We start from the raw sequence: 15,773 nt of genomic DNA on the forward strand, positions 1-15,773 counted from the left end.
AGCATCAACATTTCCAATTAAAGGTATTATTTCCATTGCATGGAGAGAGTAAAATTATTCCTACAATTTACGAAGTGGAGACTCCAGACATGCCAGTCCTGCCCATCTTCTTCATATTTCATCTCTGTATGTCACCAGAAGGAATGGTATGACATCAATTCTTTTTTCCATTCCCTTGCCATTTCAGTTGGATGAACTGTCATTTCAATCCTCTTCCTTCAGAAACACTTCTTTCAGCCATCAGTTTCATCTGGCAGTGAAGCCCACTCCAATGAGTCAAGTGGGATCAACTCTCATTTTGGATCCTCCTCTTCCTTAACTCTTTCTTCAGTGCCCATTAGGGATGTCAGAGAATTCCACCATGGATCTTGGTGATGCCGAATGCCAGTGCATTCGGCCCCCCGAACTCCATGGCGGAATGGCCTGCCACTCCCCTGCCCCCCTGCGGATACCCCCCAGGACAAGACTTACCTGGGCGGATCTTCCAGGCGGCAGTGAATCAAAAAGGCTGCCATTTGCGTATGCGTTTTTTGGTGTGTTTCTTTCCCAGAGCCCTCCACGGCCGGAAATCTGGCTGTGGATGGCTCTGGCCTGGCTGGGCCTGCCCAGCTAATCCACAGAGCTGCCACAGAGCACAGCCAGCCATGGAGGATTCTGGGGGGAAAGAACGGATCGTCTCCCCCCCGTCGAGGATTCCGGTGGGAGGGATGGAAGGCCTCCTCCCCACCATCAACATAATCCGTGGAAAGTTAAGTGACTTTCATACATCCTTAGTTCCCATTCCAGACACACACAACCCAGATAATAATATAATATTCAGACTCTGTACCTGAGTTTCCTTGCTTTGCCGACCTTTTCCTTTGTATTGCATGCATTAGTTATTCATGGGTGTGAACTTTCTTTTGGCTCAGGTTTTGATAAGAATGCACCAAATTCTCAAACCTTTTCATATTCTGGATGGAAAGAACTTGAGAGTTTCTTCTTCTTTTGCAATGAATGTAGGAGAAACCAAATTTGTAGACCACTCGTTGTGGGAATAGGAAACTATCTTTTTAAGCTGCATTGCATACATACAGCTGATGTTATGGAGAACTGGCTCAGAGTGGCTTGACTCCCTAGGTAGTTGGTATAAAGAGGGAGGACACAGCTCTAGACAAACCTCTATGCAACACATTAAATGTTATCTTTACAATTTAGCATGTAATGTTGTTCATTGAAAAATATCTTAAATATTGCTTCTTTATCGAGAAAGAATGTTAGCAGATTTACTTTGCTTTCCATTTTGGCCTTCTTACCTGATCTAGTCCTCTTGAGGTCTGGGAATTAAAAACAAATCCTGCTTTTTATGTAATTTGTCATCCTTCACACACCAGAAAACAACCACACTATGTCTTTGGGTCTGTATATTCAGCTGAGATTCTGTCTTTGACAAAGTATCTTTCTAAGAATTCTCAATTTAGGCATTTGTACCATTGCACAGCCATGTCAGAGTTCATGTACAGATGTGAAACAACCCTATTGCAGAGGTAAATAACACCTCAGGATAGAGTTACCACAATTCCGTGTATGAGTCACTCTTTGATGAAAGGGATGTTGGTGGTGGTGGTGGCAGGGAGACAGAACCTTAGGAACTAATCCTCCTTAACACAAGTCTAGAATAAAATGAGAAGTAACAGCAGATCCTGGAGGAAGCCCAGGAATCAATGCACTCAGCACAATTCCATCTTTTACTCCTGCCGGTAGGGGTGGACAAAAGTCACTTACCTTTCGTCGAAGGTTGTTCGCGGTGGGGGGGAGGTGCTTCGCTGCTCCCCCCGCGAAGTTCAGGCCGGGGGGAGGCTTCCCGCCTCGCCCCGGCTGAAATTCAGGCGGGGGAGGAGGCTTCCCGCCTCGCCCGGCCGCAAACTCGAAAGTTTTTTTTTTTAAAAAAAAAAAACGCCCCCATGATAGGCTACGTGACGATTAATGTAACCTATCATGGCTAGATCTGCAAAGTCAGCCGTGATAGGCTACATTAATCATCACGTAGCCTATCACGGGTGACTTAAAAAAAAAAAAGCACGTACGCTAATGGCAGCCCCCATAGGGAGCCGCCATTCGCATTTCTTATTTGGTCGCTGTAATCTACGTAAATGTTTACGTAGACTACGGAGAAAATAAGGGCAACACAAATAGCGTTGCCCTTATTTTCGCCGTAGTCTATGTAAATCTTTACATAGACTACAGCGACCAAATAAGGAACGGGAATGGCGGCTCCCTATGGGGGCCGCAATTATCCGTACGCGCTGTTGTTGTTTTTTTTAAAGTCACCCGTGATAGGCTACGTGACGATTTACGTAGCCTATCACAGCTGACTTTGCAAATCTAGCCGTGATAGGCTACGTTAATCGTCACGTAGCCTATCACGGGGGCGTTTTTTTTTTCTTTCATTGGAATGGTGGCGGCGGCAGCCGGTCAAAAGACTGGCTGCTGCTCCCGCCCCGGTCAAACACCCGTTGAACCGCAGGCCAGACCCGCCGCCGGGACGGACATTCGGCGAAGGTAAGTCCCATCCCGGGGGGGGTGCGGGGTGCGGGTGTGTGTGGAGGATTTCTCCCCGAAACTTGTTCGGGGGGCCGAACATGTTGGCGCTCGGCCCCCCGAAGTTTCGGGGAGAAATTCTCCACCATCCCTACCTGCCGGTCGTCATTTGTCAGGTTACATATTAACCTTCACTGAAAGTCTCAATCGAGCCAAATGCTTAAGAAAAAGGAGTAAATCTCACCAGAGATTTAGGTCTGATGGGAGAAAATGGTTTTTGTGCATTTGCATTCATGTTTTTTAGTCTACCAGTGTTATGGTATATGATCTATATGGTCATGTATGCACACACAGGCATCACACAACTAGAAATTACTTTTGTGTGGCCTAGAATTAGTGCAGTGTAGAAATAGCAATGTAAGGCTTATGCTACAATAATGCTGCTAAAAAATATGGCTTCAGCAGCTTAGCAAGGGGACACAGTAAGGCAGGGATGGGGAACTTAACTTGGGTGAGGGGGCCAGATGGCCCCATCCCTTCTGTGGGCCACATGATGTGAGGTGCCACTCCCCCTCTCAATTGGGAGGGGGCCAGAGTACAAAGAAATCCCTGCTGTTATATGTTTGAAGCAAACAGCAGGGAGGGAGCCCTCTCCCTGTTAACCCTGATAGGGAGGGAAAACGGGCTTCTCCCATGGTCCAATCGGCCTGAGGGACCAGCCTAGTGAGTCAGGCCTGGTGATTCCCCTTCCCTATACTAAGCATAGGAGAAATCACAAAAGCAGTAACTAAGTTGGTATTTATGCAACATCACGGAAAGGTATAAAATGTGGGTGCAACACCTCTTTCAGCACAAGGGCCAAATTTCACTTTCGAGAAACTTTTGGGACTGGGGAAATGGGGCACAGCCATTTGGGGAACCCAGGAGGGCTCAATGTTGCCCCTAGGCCTGACGTTCTGCAGCCCTGTCCTAAAGAAAGGGACCTACTGAGTACAACAGGAATGTGACCCTCTTGTGGTTAAATCAGGAACATATGAATATAGAAAGACTACAATGTTATTGATGCAGAAATTGAGTGCCAGGGGTGGTGGTCAATGGAGAGAGGTCACTGAAAGAAAGAGGTGATCATTATGGTCCCAGGTCATGGTCTGAAGGCACATGAGGCAGCCACCCTTCTGATGCTAAGCAAGTTTGGGGCTGGTCAGTTCTTGGACAGGAGACCACCTGGGAACCACATATAGCCATGTTGAGTTCTACAAAGGAAGAATGGTGGGATATAAATGTAACAAATACATAATAAATGAATACATAGTAAATATGATGTGAAGGGAAGGTGTGGGGAGATGGGAACTGGTAGGAGTAAAAACGTATAGTAACCAATCACATCACACATCATGTCCTAGTGTGGAAGTATACAAGTGAAGTGAAGATATCGGGTGGACTCACCCACCTCTGCTAGCAGAATACTATATTTGGTAATGTATGCATTGTATTTCCGTAAACTCGCATGTCATGTTTTAACTGCGTGCTTCAAATTCTGTTAACTGTAATATAATAGCATCTTCTTTCCACAATTGTCATGAATACATTTGCCTTCTCTTACTAAATTCTGTAAAATGTAACCCGTCTGTGTGCTTTCATGAATACATGAGCCATGCTGTTCAATCCACCAAGCAAGAGCGATACCATTTGCATGCAGGGCAGGGTTGCAGCGACCTGTCTGAAACAGGAACTAAGCATTTTATTTTCTCTTTGGCTGTGACTTAATTCACAGCTAAAATTAGCTCCTTTGCTCATCTTTTATTTGTTCTTCTCCATGCAGCAGTATGTAGGAGAAAGAATATTTGCCATGGATATTTTGTAGTACATTAAGGAGGAGGAGGAGGAGGAGGAGGAGGAGGAGGAGGAGGAAGAGGAAGAGGAAGAGGAAGAGGAAGAAGAAGAAGAAGAAGAAGAAGAAGAAGAAGAAGAAGAAATAAAATGAATGGTGTTCTTTTCAGTCTTAACAGCCTTTGATTCACACCGTTAATGCCAAGGAGTCTGCGCAATAGTATTTGGTTAGGAGAAAGATTTGTAGTTGACCTTACTTTATTATTTGCCTTCAACACTGGGTAACTACACAGATCTTTTCCTACTAATTATTTCCATGCCAAGAAAATCTTCGCAACACTCTTCAAAGGGTGAGGGAGTGGGTCATGTCATGCAGACATATGGGATAACTCCACACACACAGCTGATGCACCCCGTGGCCAAACCCCTTCCCTTATTACCAACATACATGCATAGAAGTCCTCAATGCAAGGGGGTTAGTATATTGATCTCCCTCATATGGAGGTATTGTAGGCACATATGTCACTGTAGTATTACCAAATATGCTCTCATTTGCAGACATGTGTGCACCTCTACACACATTCTCATAGATGCACATTTGATAAATCATATCGTCCTTAGACAGTGGTCATACAGTGTCAGTCGACTAAGAGGTGACCTCCAACATGAACACACACAGAGAACTTAAGAAAAACTTGGCACATATATTAGTTACAAACATGGATATATAATGCGCACATTGAATCCAGGGAAATTAACTTGGTAAAGCAATATCTCTTTAAACACATGGATAACAAAGGCAATGAACCTGCAAGACTTCATGAGAACTGTACTCTTTGTGGAGAAATTAGTGACATTCTTGGACAGTCTGGTTGTGGAACCAAATGGAGGCTGTATGGACAGAAATGGACTGTTTGTTCTGCAAGGGAAGGACTGGATTGGGTGATATTACCAGAAGAAGGGGAAGGAGAATGTTGGGTCAAGTAGAGTTCCTAACACTTGTGGGGGTAGGAAAAGAAAGGGGAAAGGGTTCAGGAGAAGCAGTCTGGAGTGGGGTAGAGGGGGTGGGTTTTCAGGAAAGCTAATCTAAGGTGAAGGGTTACAGGAAAAAAATGTGACCCTTTAAAATCTCAGGCTCCAGAGTCTGAGGAGTGGGCAGGAAGAAGCAGCGTAGACATGAATAAGGACACCTAGGATAAAGGAACTTGTGTTCTGCAATTTTTCTTTTCATGTTGTTTCTATCACTCAGTTCGACTGCATAAATACCTTTAGTTGAGATGGTTTGCTTGTTGGGGTTCAACCCTGTGTCTATAGAGTCCGTCACCCCACTTCTACAGCCCAAACCCCATGTTCCTGGGAAGGGGAAGTTTAAAAGAAGGAAAGTGGGACTCTTAAGGAGGGAAGAGATCCTTAAGGGGTTGCTTGGGTGGTCTTGCTCATAAGGGGAAACCTGACACCCTGAAACACTCCCTGGTTCCTCCCAGGAAGCACAGCTTCCTCAGCCTGAATGCAGCGTTTATTTGTTTTTCTTTGTTTGTTTTTCATATTTTTACATCCGTTCTCTTTTGAGAAAGGAAAGGAAATGCAAGAGAAAAATAAACCAGAACTTTACACCTAGTCTTTCAAGTGTGCAGGTGATGGCGATCTCCCCTCCCAAGCACTGCCACCACCTATAGGGAAACATTCTTGATACCAACGAGGCCACGATGGCATCCCTTGAGCAAGTGAAGAACATACTAGACGGCACCTTGCTGGAGTCACCCACTGACCTGCTACTAAATGTTAACCCATCTGCTAAGGAGTATTGTCAATTAAGTGGAACCCTTGAGCATGAGAATACAGCCTCACTTGCTGCTAGTCGGGCACCAATGGACACATCACTGTGCTTCCATCATGACTGCAGAATGATGAGCACTGTGGATGCTAAAACATTCCCCACTGCTGTGTTGGTTACCTCAAACAGCTTTCCTCTGGGTGATAGTTGTCTGATGGTATACCCTAAAGGTTGACAGTGCCGCGAGATCTCCTGCATGGAGATTCATGGCCACCCTTCAGTTTACCCTTTGCTGCACTTTCACGGTGAGGCTGGATGGGGCCTTGGCATGGCACATGTTCTAGCCAGGCAAACCAATTTGGCATCAGTTTGCCTACACCTGTCCTCTTCCCCGGACAACTCTTTGTTGCCATGAGCCATGTGCACTCAATGGCAAACCTCAAGATTCAAGTAGGGGTGTACAAAACCTGCTTACCTGGCTCCACCGGGTTCCGCAGGTGGGGGGAGGCGCTCCGTCCCTCCCCCTGGAATGCTCGACGGGGGGGGAGGCACTCCATGCTTCCCACCAGAATCCTGCCTGGCCGGCTCTGCTCCACGGCCAAGCTGCAGAGCCACCAGCTGGCTCCGGCTGGCCGCAGCTGGACATCTGGCCGCTGGGCAACCCTGCAGGGACGCAAATGGCGGCTGTCATAGCCGCCATCATTTGCATCCCTGTAGTGAGCCATGATAGGCTGTGTAAATATTTACGTAGCCTATCACGGCAGAGGGGAAAACCCCAGCATACGCAAATGGTGGTAGCCACCACCATTTGCGTACGCTGGGTTTTTTTTTCCCGTACCAGGATATTCTACGTAAATACTTATGTAGCCTATCATGGCAGGGGGGGGGGAAACTAGCTTACGCAAATGGCGGTAGCCGCCGCCATTTGTGTCCGCTGGGTTCCCCCCCTCCGCCGTGATAGGCTATGTAAATACTTACGTAGCCTATCATGGACTCCGCAGGGACGCAAATGGTGTCCCTGCGTTAGCCGTGATAGGCTACATATGTATTTACGTAGCCTATCACGGCTGAAGAAGGAGGAAGCGAATGGAGGCCGCAGGACAGCCACCATTCGCAAAGCAGCATGGACGGGAGCAGGTAAGTGCTCCATTTCACATGCCTTTCATGGGTTGGGGGGTGGGGGCTTCATTCCGCGATGGTTTTCAGGCTGCCGAATGCACTGGCATTTGGCCTCACCGAGATCCATCGCAGAATTCTCTGACATCCCTAGATTCAAGTCATTGATGGACCAGAACGAGAATGTTACAGGGGCTGCCCTGGAGGTTACACCAAGTACTTTGCATTCAAGGAAGTTTTGTAAAGATAAAAGATGTACAATTTCGAATGTGGTTAGATAAGTTAAACCTTTCATTAGATTTGATTTTCCTCTGCGAACTATGTTTCTGGGTAACCAACTTGTAAAAGTAAAAAATTGTAGATTTCAGCAATGCAGACTTTTTCTTTTGTTTCCAAATTTGCGCAAGTTCACACTTCCACAAATTTGCAATGTTTCCCCAAATGCACACATCTCCCCAAAATGTGCATTTTTACACTGTAGCCTGTGGGGGAAATCCATATTTCCTGGGCAGGTTTTTAAATTTTGCATATTCTTCCATTGCTAAAATTGAACAAAATTCTGGATTTTTTTTTAAAGGTCCACAGGTCAGTAGAATCCTCCCAAATGGGGAAACATCAATCTGCTGCAGAATCCATGGATCAGATTCATAAAAATCTCAATGCATTTGATTCTATTGTGGATTTCTCTGAGATCCCTAAATAGCATTCTCCAAAATTGTGCCTGAGGTCATGAACAGGCATTATTGTGCAAGAGACAGACTGAGGAAATTTTGATATATGAGAATTTAGTTTCAGAATGCAAATCACTCGGAAATGTCCCATTTGCAACACTGAACGCAAACAGTAGCGCATGCACTCTGAAAATGTTTGCAAATTCCCAAACTTGCACTTGTGAAATGTGCAGTTAAAAAATGCAGAACTTTCTCAACATGTGACACTTTAAAATCACCCATGCTTCTATTTATGTGGGAAATTGGCACAAATTTGGGGATTTTTTGCAAAACGTTCACACTTGACAGCTGTTTCTTTTGCACAATTTTCCGATTCACATAAAATGAACAGCAGTCACAAACCCAAGTACACATTAAGGAGAGACAAGCGGTGAGCTGATATTTGGAGAATCTTGGCACACCCAAACATCCCTAGATATAAGGCCCCCTCATTTATTATCAATCTGATAGACTTTGACTCGCAACTACTTTTTTAAAATTGGAAGTGAAACACAGGCTTCATTTCAGCAGGTAGCAGCAGATGATGGCATTAGTCAAGGTGATGACTTCATTTTATTTTCCAGAAATTGCTGCCCATTTCCTTAATATGGAAATCTGAAACCCACCTGCTTTTTGTCCCACTAAGGAGCAAAGAAAACTTTTAATCAAATTTGAAAAACATGTTTGACTACCATGTTGACACTCGGAGACAAGACATAATTATCTTCCCTGTCATTATCTGAATAAGTGCAATTTGTTTTTTGTTTTTGTTTTGTGTCTCCCAGAGAAAGGTCCAGTGGATCTTTAGAAGATTTGAAAACAATCATGAGGCATGCCTGGAAGTGGTTCCATAAAGCCCGCCTCTTGTGCCATTCAGGACAAGAGGCAGGCAGGGCTCTGTCACTTTGATCCCTGACACTTGCTTTTCTTCCCCTTTTCTAGGCCAGACTTTATCTGTGTATTGCTAATCCCTGTTGGCTTAGTCAAACCAGCAGATGTAACCATGCTGCTGCCATAGAGAAGGCGGAGAAGTCTCCTTCTAGGAAGTATATTGGCAAAGTCAGTTGCCAGCCAAGGCAGCCTCCTGAAGCCAAGCAGAGGCTGTAGATGGATGCGGGAGGGTTTGCATCCGGAGAGAAGCTTTGCCACCAGGATACTGGGCTGTCCATCTTACTGTTATTGCTTCTTCTTCTCCACTGGGTTTGTGAAGTGGATACAATTAATTGCCCCACAATTGATCCTGCCCCTGTTCCATATGAGTCGTATCAGTCGGGGGACTTCATTATTGGTGGGATAGTTTCTCAGATCACTTCCTATTCCCCAGAATTAACTTTCAAGGAACTTCCTTGGCAGCAGTTCTCTGAATTTAGAATGTAAGGAATTCTTCTTTTATCCTCCCTGCATCATGTGAATTTGGCCAGTTCATAACCTCAAAGTATGATAAATACAAAGTAATGCTTAGGGAATGTAGGCATTGCTCCTGTACCTTCATTTTCAATGGTTTACACTTGCTTGTATTCTACCCTGCTTATGCATGACATCTGCCTCTCCTCATGAGAGATCTCATTCTGATTTGCAGGTATGCAGGTCTGTTTTGGGATGGGGGCACTTAGTGTTTCGTGTCCATGCATTGGATTTGGATCGGGGCAAGGTGTAAGAATTTGCAGAGTGAAAAGAACTGAGTATGCATTTTCGGTGTAAAAAAAGATATACATGGAAGTAGGGAAGGACAAAAGTCCCTTACCTGTTCTCCAAGCTTGCTTCACGGTGGGGGGGAGGCACTTTGGTTCTCCCCCCGAAGTTCAGGCGAGGGGGGGAAACGCCCCGCCTCACCCAGCTGAAATTCAGGCCGCGGGGGAGGCGCCCCATCCCTCACTGCCAAAATTCAGGCCAGGGAGAAATGCCCCATCTACCCGGCCGCGAAAAAAAAGTAAAAAAAAAACCACACACACACACACACCCGTGATGGGCTACGTAACAATTTACATAGTCTATCATGGCTAGATTTCCAAAGTCAGCCATGATAGTCTATGTAAATCATCACGTAGCCTATCACGGGTGACTTTTGGGGGAAAAAAAAGCGCGTACGTAAATGGCGGCGGCCCATGGGCGCCACCATTTGCATTCCTTATTTTTGCACATCTACTCTATGTAAAGATTTACGTAGACAACGGCGAAAATAAGGGCAACGCAAATAGCGTTCCCTTATTTTCGCTGTAGTCTACGTAAATCTTAACATAGACTAGACGTGCCAAAATAAGGAACGCAAATGGCGGCGCCCATGGGCCGCCGCCATTTACGTACGCACGGTTTTTTTTTTCCAAAGTCACCCGTGATAGGCTACGTGACGATTAACGTAGCCTATTATGGCTGACTTTGGAAATCTAGCCGTGATAGGCTAAGTTAATCATGGGTTTGTTTGTTTTTTACTTTTTCTTTCGTGGCTGGGGAGATGGGACGCTTCTCCCTGCCTGAATTTCGTCTGGGTGAGGCGGGGCGCCTCCCCCCCTTTGCCTGAACTTCGGGGGGAGAAGTGACGTGCCTCCCCCCCACCGCAAATCACCCCTGCGAAAAGGTAAGTGACTTTCGTACATCCCTAGTTGTAGCCCAGCTCCCTGGAGGGACACAAGCTCCCTACCCCTGTAGTTAATATATACAAATGGTGTGTGAAGCAAATGCACTTTCAATAAAAGCAGGAAGTGGGTAATGGTTGCTGTTGCATCAAAACTATGTGGCACAGCTTAGTTCCTCAACTACAGTATAATGACGATGATACAGCAAAGTGGTCGGGTACTGGTCAGGGCTGACTGTACCATTAGGCAGTGAGTCGCAGAGGCCTCAAATGGCAGAAACTGAGAGGAAGGGAGGTGCAGTGAGATGTTGGGGCAATTCATGAGAAATCTGATTTGCAATTAAGAAAGTGAGCTATGCAATATTTCAGAGTAAGAAACAGAAGGGCATTCTTCCAGTCAGACAACTAAAATGATACAACAACTTTGCATGTGGTAGAATTCTCCACTGAAAAACTGCATCTTTATTTGAAGAGTGGTGACAAAGTTCTACCAGCACATCTTGTCCTTGGATTTTGCTGTAAATGAGATTAACAAGAATCCTAAGATCTTACAGAATGTCACCCTTGGCTTCCATATCTATGACAACTACAATGATGCCCAAATGACCTATCGTACCACCCTGGATCTCCTCTTCAAATCCCATAGATTCATCCCCAACTATGAATGTGATGGCCACAAAAAAATAATAGGCATCATCGGGGCACTTGGCTTCGATACCTCTCTCTACATGGCAAGCATCTTAAATCCCTACAAGATTCCACAGGTAGGATCTCTGTAGGGGGTTCTGGGACATTAATGGATCTTGTTTGTGAATTTAGGGATGTACGAAAGTCACCAACCCTTTCGAAGGGTGACATTCGCGGTGGGGGGGAGGCGCTCCATCCCTCCCCCCCGAAATTCTGGCTGGGGGGGGGAGGCGCTCCGTCACTCCCCTCCCGAATCCTGGCTGGCCGTCTCCGCAAATGGCGGCGGCCGTAGCCGCCGCCGTTTGCGTCCCTGCAGTCAGCTGTGATAGGCTACGTAAATGTTTACATAGCCTATCACGGCTGATTTAAAAGAAAAAAAATTCACGTATGCAAATGGTGGCGCCCATGGGCACCGCCATTTGCATTCCTTATTTTGGCACGTCTTAGTCTATGTAAACATTTATGTAGACTAAGAGGGCGAAAATAAGGGGAACGCAAATAGCGTAGCATCTACGCTATTTGCGTTCCCCTTATTTTCGCCGTCTTAGTCTACGTAAATGTTTACATAGACTAAGATGTGCCAAAATAAGGAATGCAAATGGCGGTGCCCATGGGCGCCACCATTTGCATACGTGCGTTTTCTTGTTTTGTTTTGTTTTTAAGTAAGCCGTTATAGGCTACATAAACATTTACGTAGCCTATCACGGTGTTTTTTTAAAAATCTAGCCGTGATAGGCTACGTAAATCTTTACGTAGCCTATCACGGTTTTTTGTTGTTGTTGTTTTTTACTGGAAATGGTGGCGGCAGCAGCCGGTCGGAAGACCGGCCGCCACAGCCGCAGCCCTTGAACCGCCGCCGAACCACCGCTGGGGCCACCGCCGCAGCCAGGAAGATTCGCACAAGGTAACTCCCGTCCCGGGGGGCGGGGGGGCAGACCGTTCTGCCACCAAATTTGGGGGGCCAAATGCGCTGGCATTCATCCTCCCCGAGATTCATTGCGAAATTCTCTGACATCCCTATGTGTGATCTATTAGTTTTCTGGTCATGGTTTTTAAAGTTTACAAAGAATGAGCCTGAAAATCAAGTCTTGCCTAATGTTTAAGCAACAAGAACAAATGACTGGATATACCAGTCCAGGAAAAACATGGACAAAGGAAAACTGGAATGTGGGGGGTGAAGCAGGGTAGAGTCTGGCACTTTTGCCAGATTTCCTTCTCAGAAATGGCATTATCCTAGTCCCACGTTTCAGACAGAAGAATCCTTAACACTTGCCAAAACTGTGTTTATTCAGATCAGTATTTCCCACTGTAAATATTCATTGTGTTGCATTACATCACACACACACGCCTAGGCACTCCTATGAAACCATCTCTACAATGATGGCACATACTTCAAAACAACTGTTAATTACCAGACAAATGGTGCAATGTGGAGGTGTGACCAGAAAAAGCAAACAAACGTCTGCCCAGGGCAGCAACGGCAACAGTTGTGTCAGCAAAGGGACCTGGTGGGAATGAGATAAGGCTCTGAAGGACAATATCCTTCCCAGTGCTGACAGTTTGCCATCATCACTTTTCTGGGGAGCAGCATCAGGAACCCACAATTCCAATGAGGGGCGCTTTTCTTTTGCCTTTTTTTTAGGACTTTATGGATGAAAAGCTTGTATATAAATGTCCTAAAATTAATTAATGCTATTTTAAAATGCTGTTTTGATATAATTTTAATTGTATTGTTGATAATTATATTGTAACTTTTGTATACTTTCATACATTTTAATTTTTGTAAGCCGCCTTGTGTCCCAGTACTGGGAAAAAGGCAGGGCATAAATATAACAACAACAACAACAACAACAAACAAACAAATAAATAAATAAATAAATAAGTAAGTAAGTAACTTTTCTTTTCCATGTGGTTCCTAATACTGTGGATGGATTTTTGATTCTAACTTCACTGATCTCCCAGTGTGAATGGTACATAAAAATACCTGTTGTGAACTTAGCTTCTTGCTCAAATATATGTTGTAATGGTTATTTCTAAATCCTTTCAGCTCACATACGGCTCCTTTGCCCCAGCAGAGAGTGAGATGATGCAGCTCCCTTCCGTTTACCACATGGTCCCAAATGAACTCCATCAGTATAGGGGAATTATCAGCCTGCTGAAACATTTTGGATGGATGTGGATTGGGCTCTTTGTGGTGGGTGATGATCAAGGAGAACGTTTCTTGCAGGCCCTGGAGCCACTGCTTTCCCAGAATGGACTCTGTTCAGACTTCACAGAATGGATCCCCAGACAAGAGCGTTTGAATCCTGTAAATATAGTGAATGATGTAGCCAATCATATGTATCAACTCATCAATTTTAGGAAATCCAGAATATTTATCATCTATGGTGAAACTTTTACGTTTATGTATGTGTGGTTTTTTACACATGGCATAGGAATTGCCAAACATAAGGAAAATACACTTGTTGGAAAGGTGTGGATTATAACCACGCAAATTGATTTTATCCTAGGAAGCAGAAGCCGGGAATCTGATTTGCAAGTGTTCCAAGGTGCCATTGCCTTCTCAATTCACTCCAAGGAGCCGATTGGGTTCCAGAAATATCTTCAGACTCTAAACCCTGATTGGACAAAAGCAGACGTTTTTCTTGAGGAGTTCTGGGAGGGATCTTTTCAATGTTCGGTTCCAGATCCCAGGTTGCCATACAAGGTTTCTGGAAGATGTACTGGGGAGGAGAGGCTGGAGAGCCTTCCTGGGCCTTTTTTTGAAATGCACATGACTGGCCACAGCTACAGCATTTATAATGCTGTCTATACTGTGGCACATGCTTTATGGGACTTTTATTCAACTAGATCCAAATACAGAGCCATGGTGGGTGGAATAAAAGATGAACTTCAACATTTGCAGCCATGGCAGGTAAAGTCTCTGCAATTTAATAGTATTATTTCCATGACTACATTAGCACAAAGTAAGACTGCCTCTAATTATTATGTATTGGGTATTTGGTTTAAGTTTGTGTGTGTGCGTGTGTGTGTGTGTATGCTTTATATAAATGGTTTTATAATCATTTCAATGTATTTAACACATTCTAATGTTTCCTTTTCAACGGCTTAGAGATATTTTTAGATATATTAATCACTATAAATAGGGATGTACAAATCCCTTACCTGGCTCCTTTCCAGGGATCCACAGTGGGGGGGGCGACCCGTCCCTCCCCCCGGATTCCTCCCTGGCTGGCTCCGCTCCGTGGCAGCTCTGCAGAGCCGCCGACCAGGGCCATCCGCAGCCAGACTTCCGGCCGCGGACGGGCTGCTGCAGATGCAAATGGCGGCCGCCATAGTGGCCACCATTTGCATCCTGAAAAGGTGCTGTGATAGGCTATGTAAGTATTTATGTAGCCTATCACGGCAAGCCAAAAAACGCCCACCAGTGTACGCAAATGGCGGCCCCAGGGCGGCCACTATTCGCAAGTCAACGCAGACGGCAGCAAGTGAGTCCTCTGTTTTGCACACCTTTCGTGGGTTGGGGGGGCCTTCTTTCCGCCATGGATTTCATGGGGCCGAATGCGGTGGCATTCGGCCTCACAGAGATCCATGGCAGAATTCTCTGACATTCCAAACTATAAAAAAACACTATTAAACAAGCACTTCTCCAAAACATTATTACATTAGCATTATTTCCATGACTACATTAGCACAAACTAAGACTGCCTCTAATTATTGTGTATTGAGTATTTGGTTTAAGTGTGTGTGTGTGTATGCTTTATAGAAATTGTTTTATAATCATTTTAATGTATTTAACACATTCTAATGTTTCCTTTTCAATGGCTTAGAGATATTTGTAGATATATTGGTCACTATAAAAAACCACTATTAAACAAACACTTCACCAAAACATTGGTGAACGGTGTTATAGATGTTAAATCCTTCACAAAGATTTATGAGTTCGTATTTCTGTTGCGGAAGCAGTGAATTTCCATGTCTTTCACTAAAGAAATATTGTTTTAGGGTCAAACCTGGTTAGATCAAACTGCATAAAACAATGGGTGCGATCCAGCTTTAGTAAGGTTTAGCGTAGACCCAGTGAAATCAATAGTACAAACTATTCTTCCCTGTTCTGTCCCATTGAATTCAGTTGATCTACTCTAACCATAATTAAGTCTGGATGGAACAGCATATTATCCAGAGAAGTCAACATGATTAATTTTCAGTGTGCAGATTTCAAAATGGTTTTGTTTTCTTTTTTCTATTTCAACTAGCTCCATGCATTTCTTCAAGGCATTTCATTTAACAACTCTGCTGGAGAAATAGTGTCTTTGAATGATAACAGGGAAATAGCTGGTGGATTTGATATAATTAACTTGGTTACATTTCCAAACAAGTCCTTCCTGAAAGTGAATGTTGGATGGGTAGCTCCGAATGCTCTTGATGGAAAAGAATTCATCATTAATGAGGACATGATTAGTTGGCATAGGAGCTACAACCAGGTGTGAATCCTATGGTATTTCATATTGTCGGCAGGCACACCATTATGACGATATGTAAAGTGGGAGCCAGATGCAGAAAT

At 44.7% G+C, this 15,773-nt stretch overlaps 1 protein-coding gene across 1 annotated transcript; it reads left to right on the top strand.

The window, feature by feature from the left end:
• The first annotated feature begins 9,057 nt into the window (after positions 1–9,057).
• LOC146342844 (vomeronasal type-2 receptor 26-like) lies at positions 9,058–15,699 on the top strand. Its single transcript, XM_084808032.1, has 4 exons — positions 9,058–9,323; positions 10,995–11,286; positions 13,257–13,929; positions 15,485–15,699. The coding sequence occupies exons 1-4, from the start codon at positions 9,058–9,060 to the stop codon at positions 15,697–15,699; spliced, it is 1,446 nt and encodes a 481-aa protein (XP_084664158.1).
• Positions 15,700–15,773: the final 74 nt, after the last annotated feature.

Source organism: Heloderma suspectum, chromosome 6 (assembly GCF_057233095.1).
Source record: "Heloderma suspectum isolate Gila_16-S chromosome 6, 16-S_ref, whole genome shotgun sequence".
In the NCBI taxonomy this organism is placed as follows: domain Eukaryota; kingdom Metazoa; phylum Chordata; class Lepidosauria; order Squamata; family Helodermatidae; genus Heloderma; species Heloderma suspectum.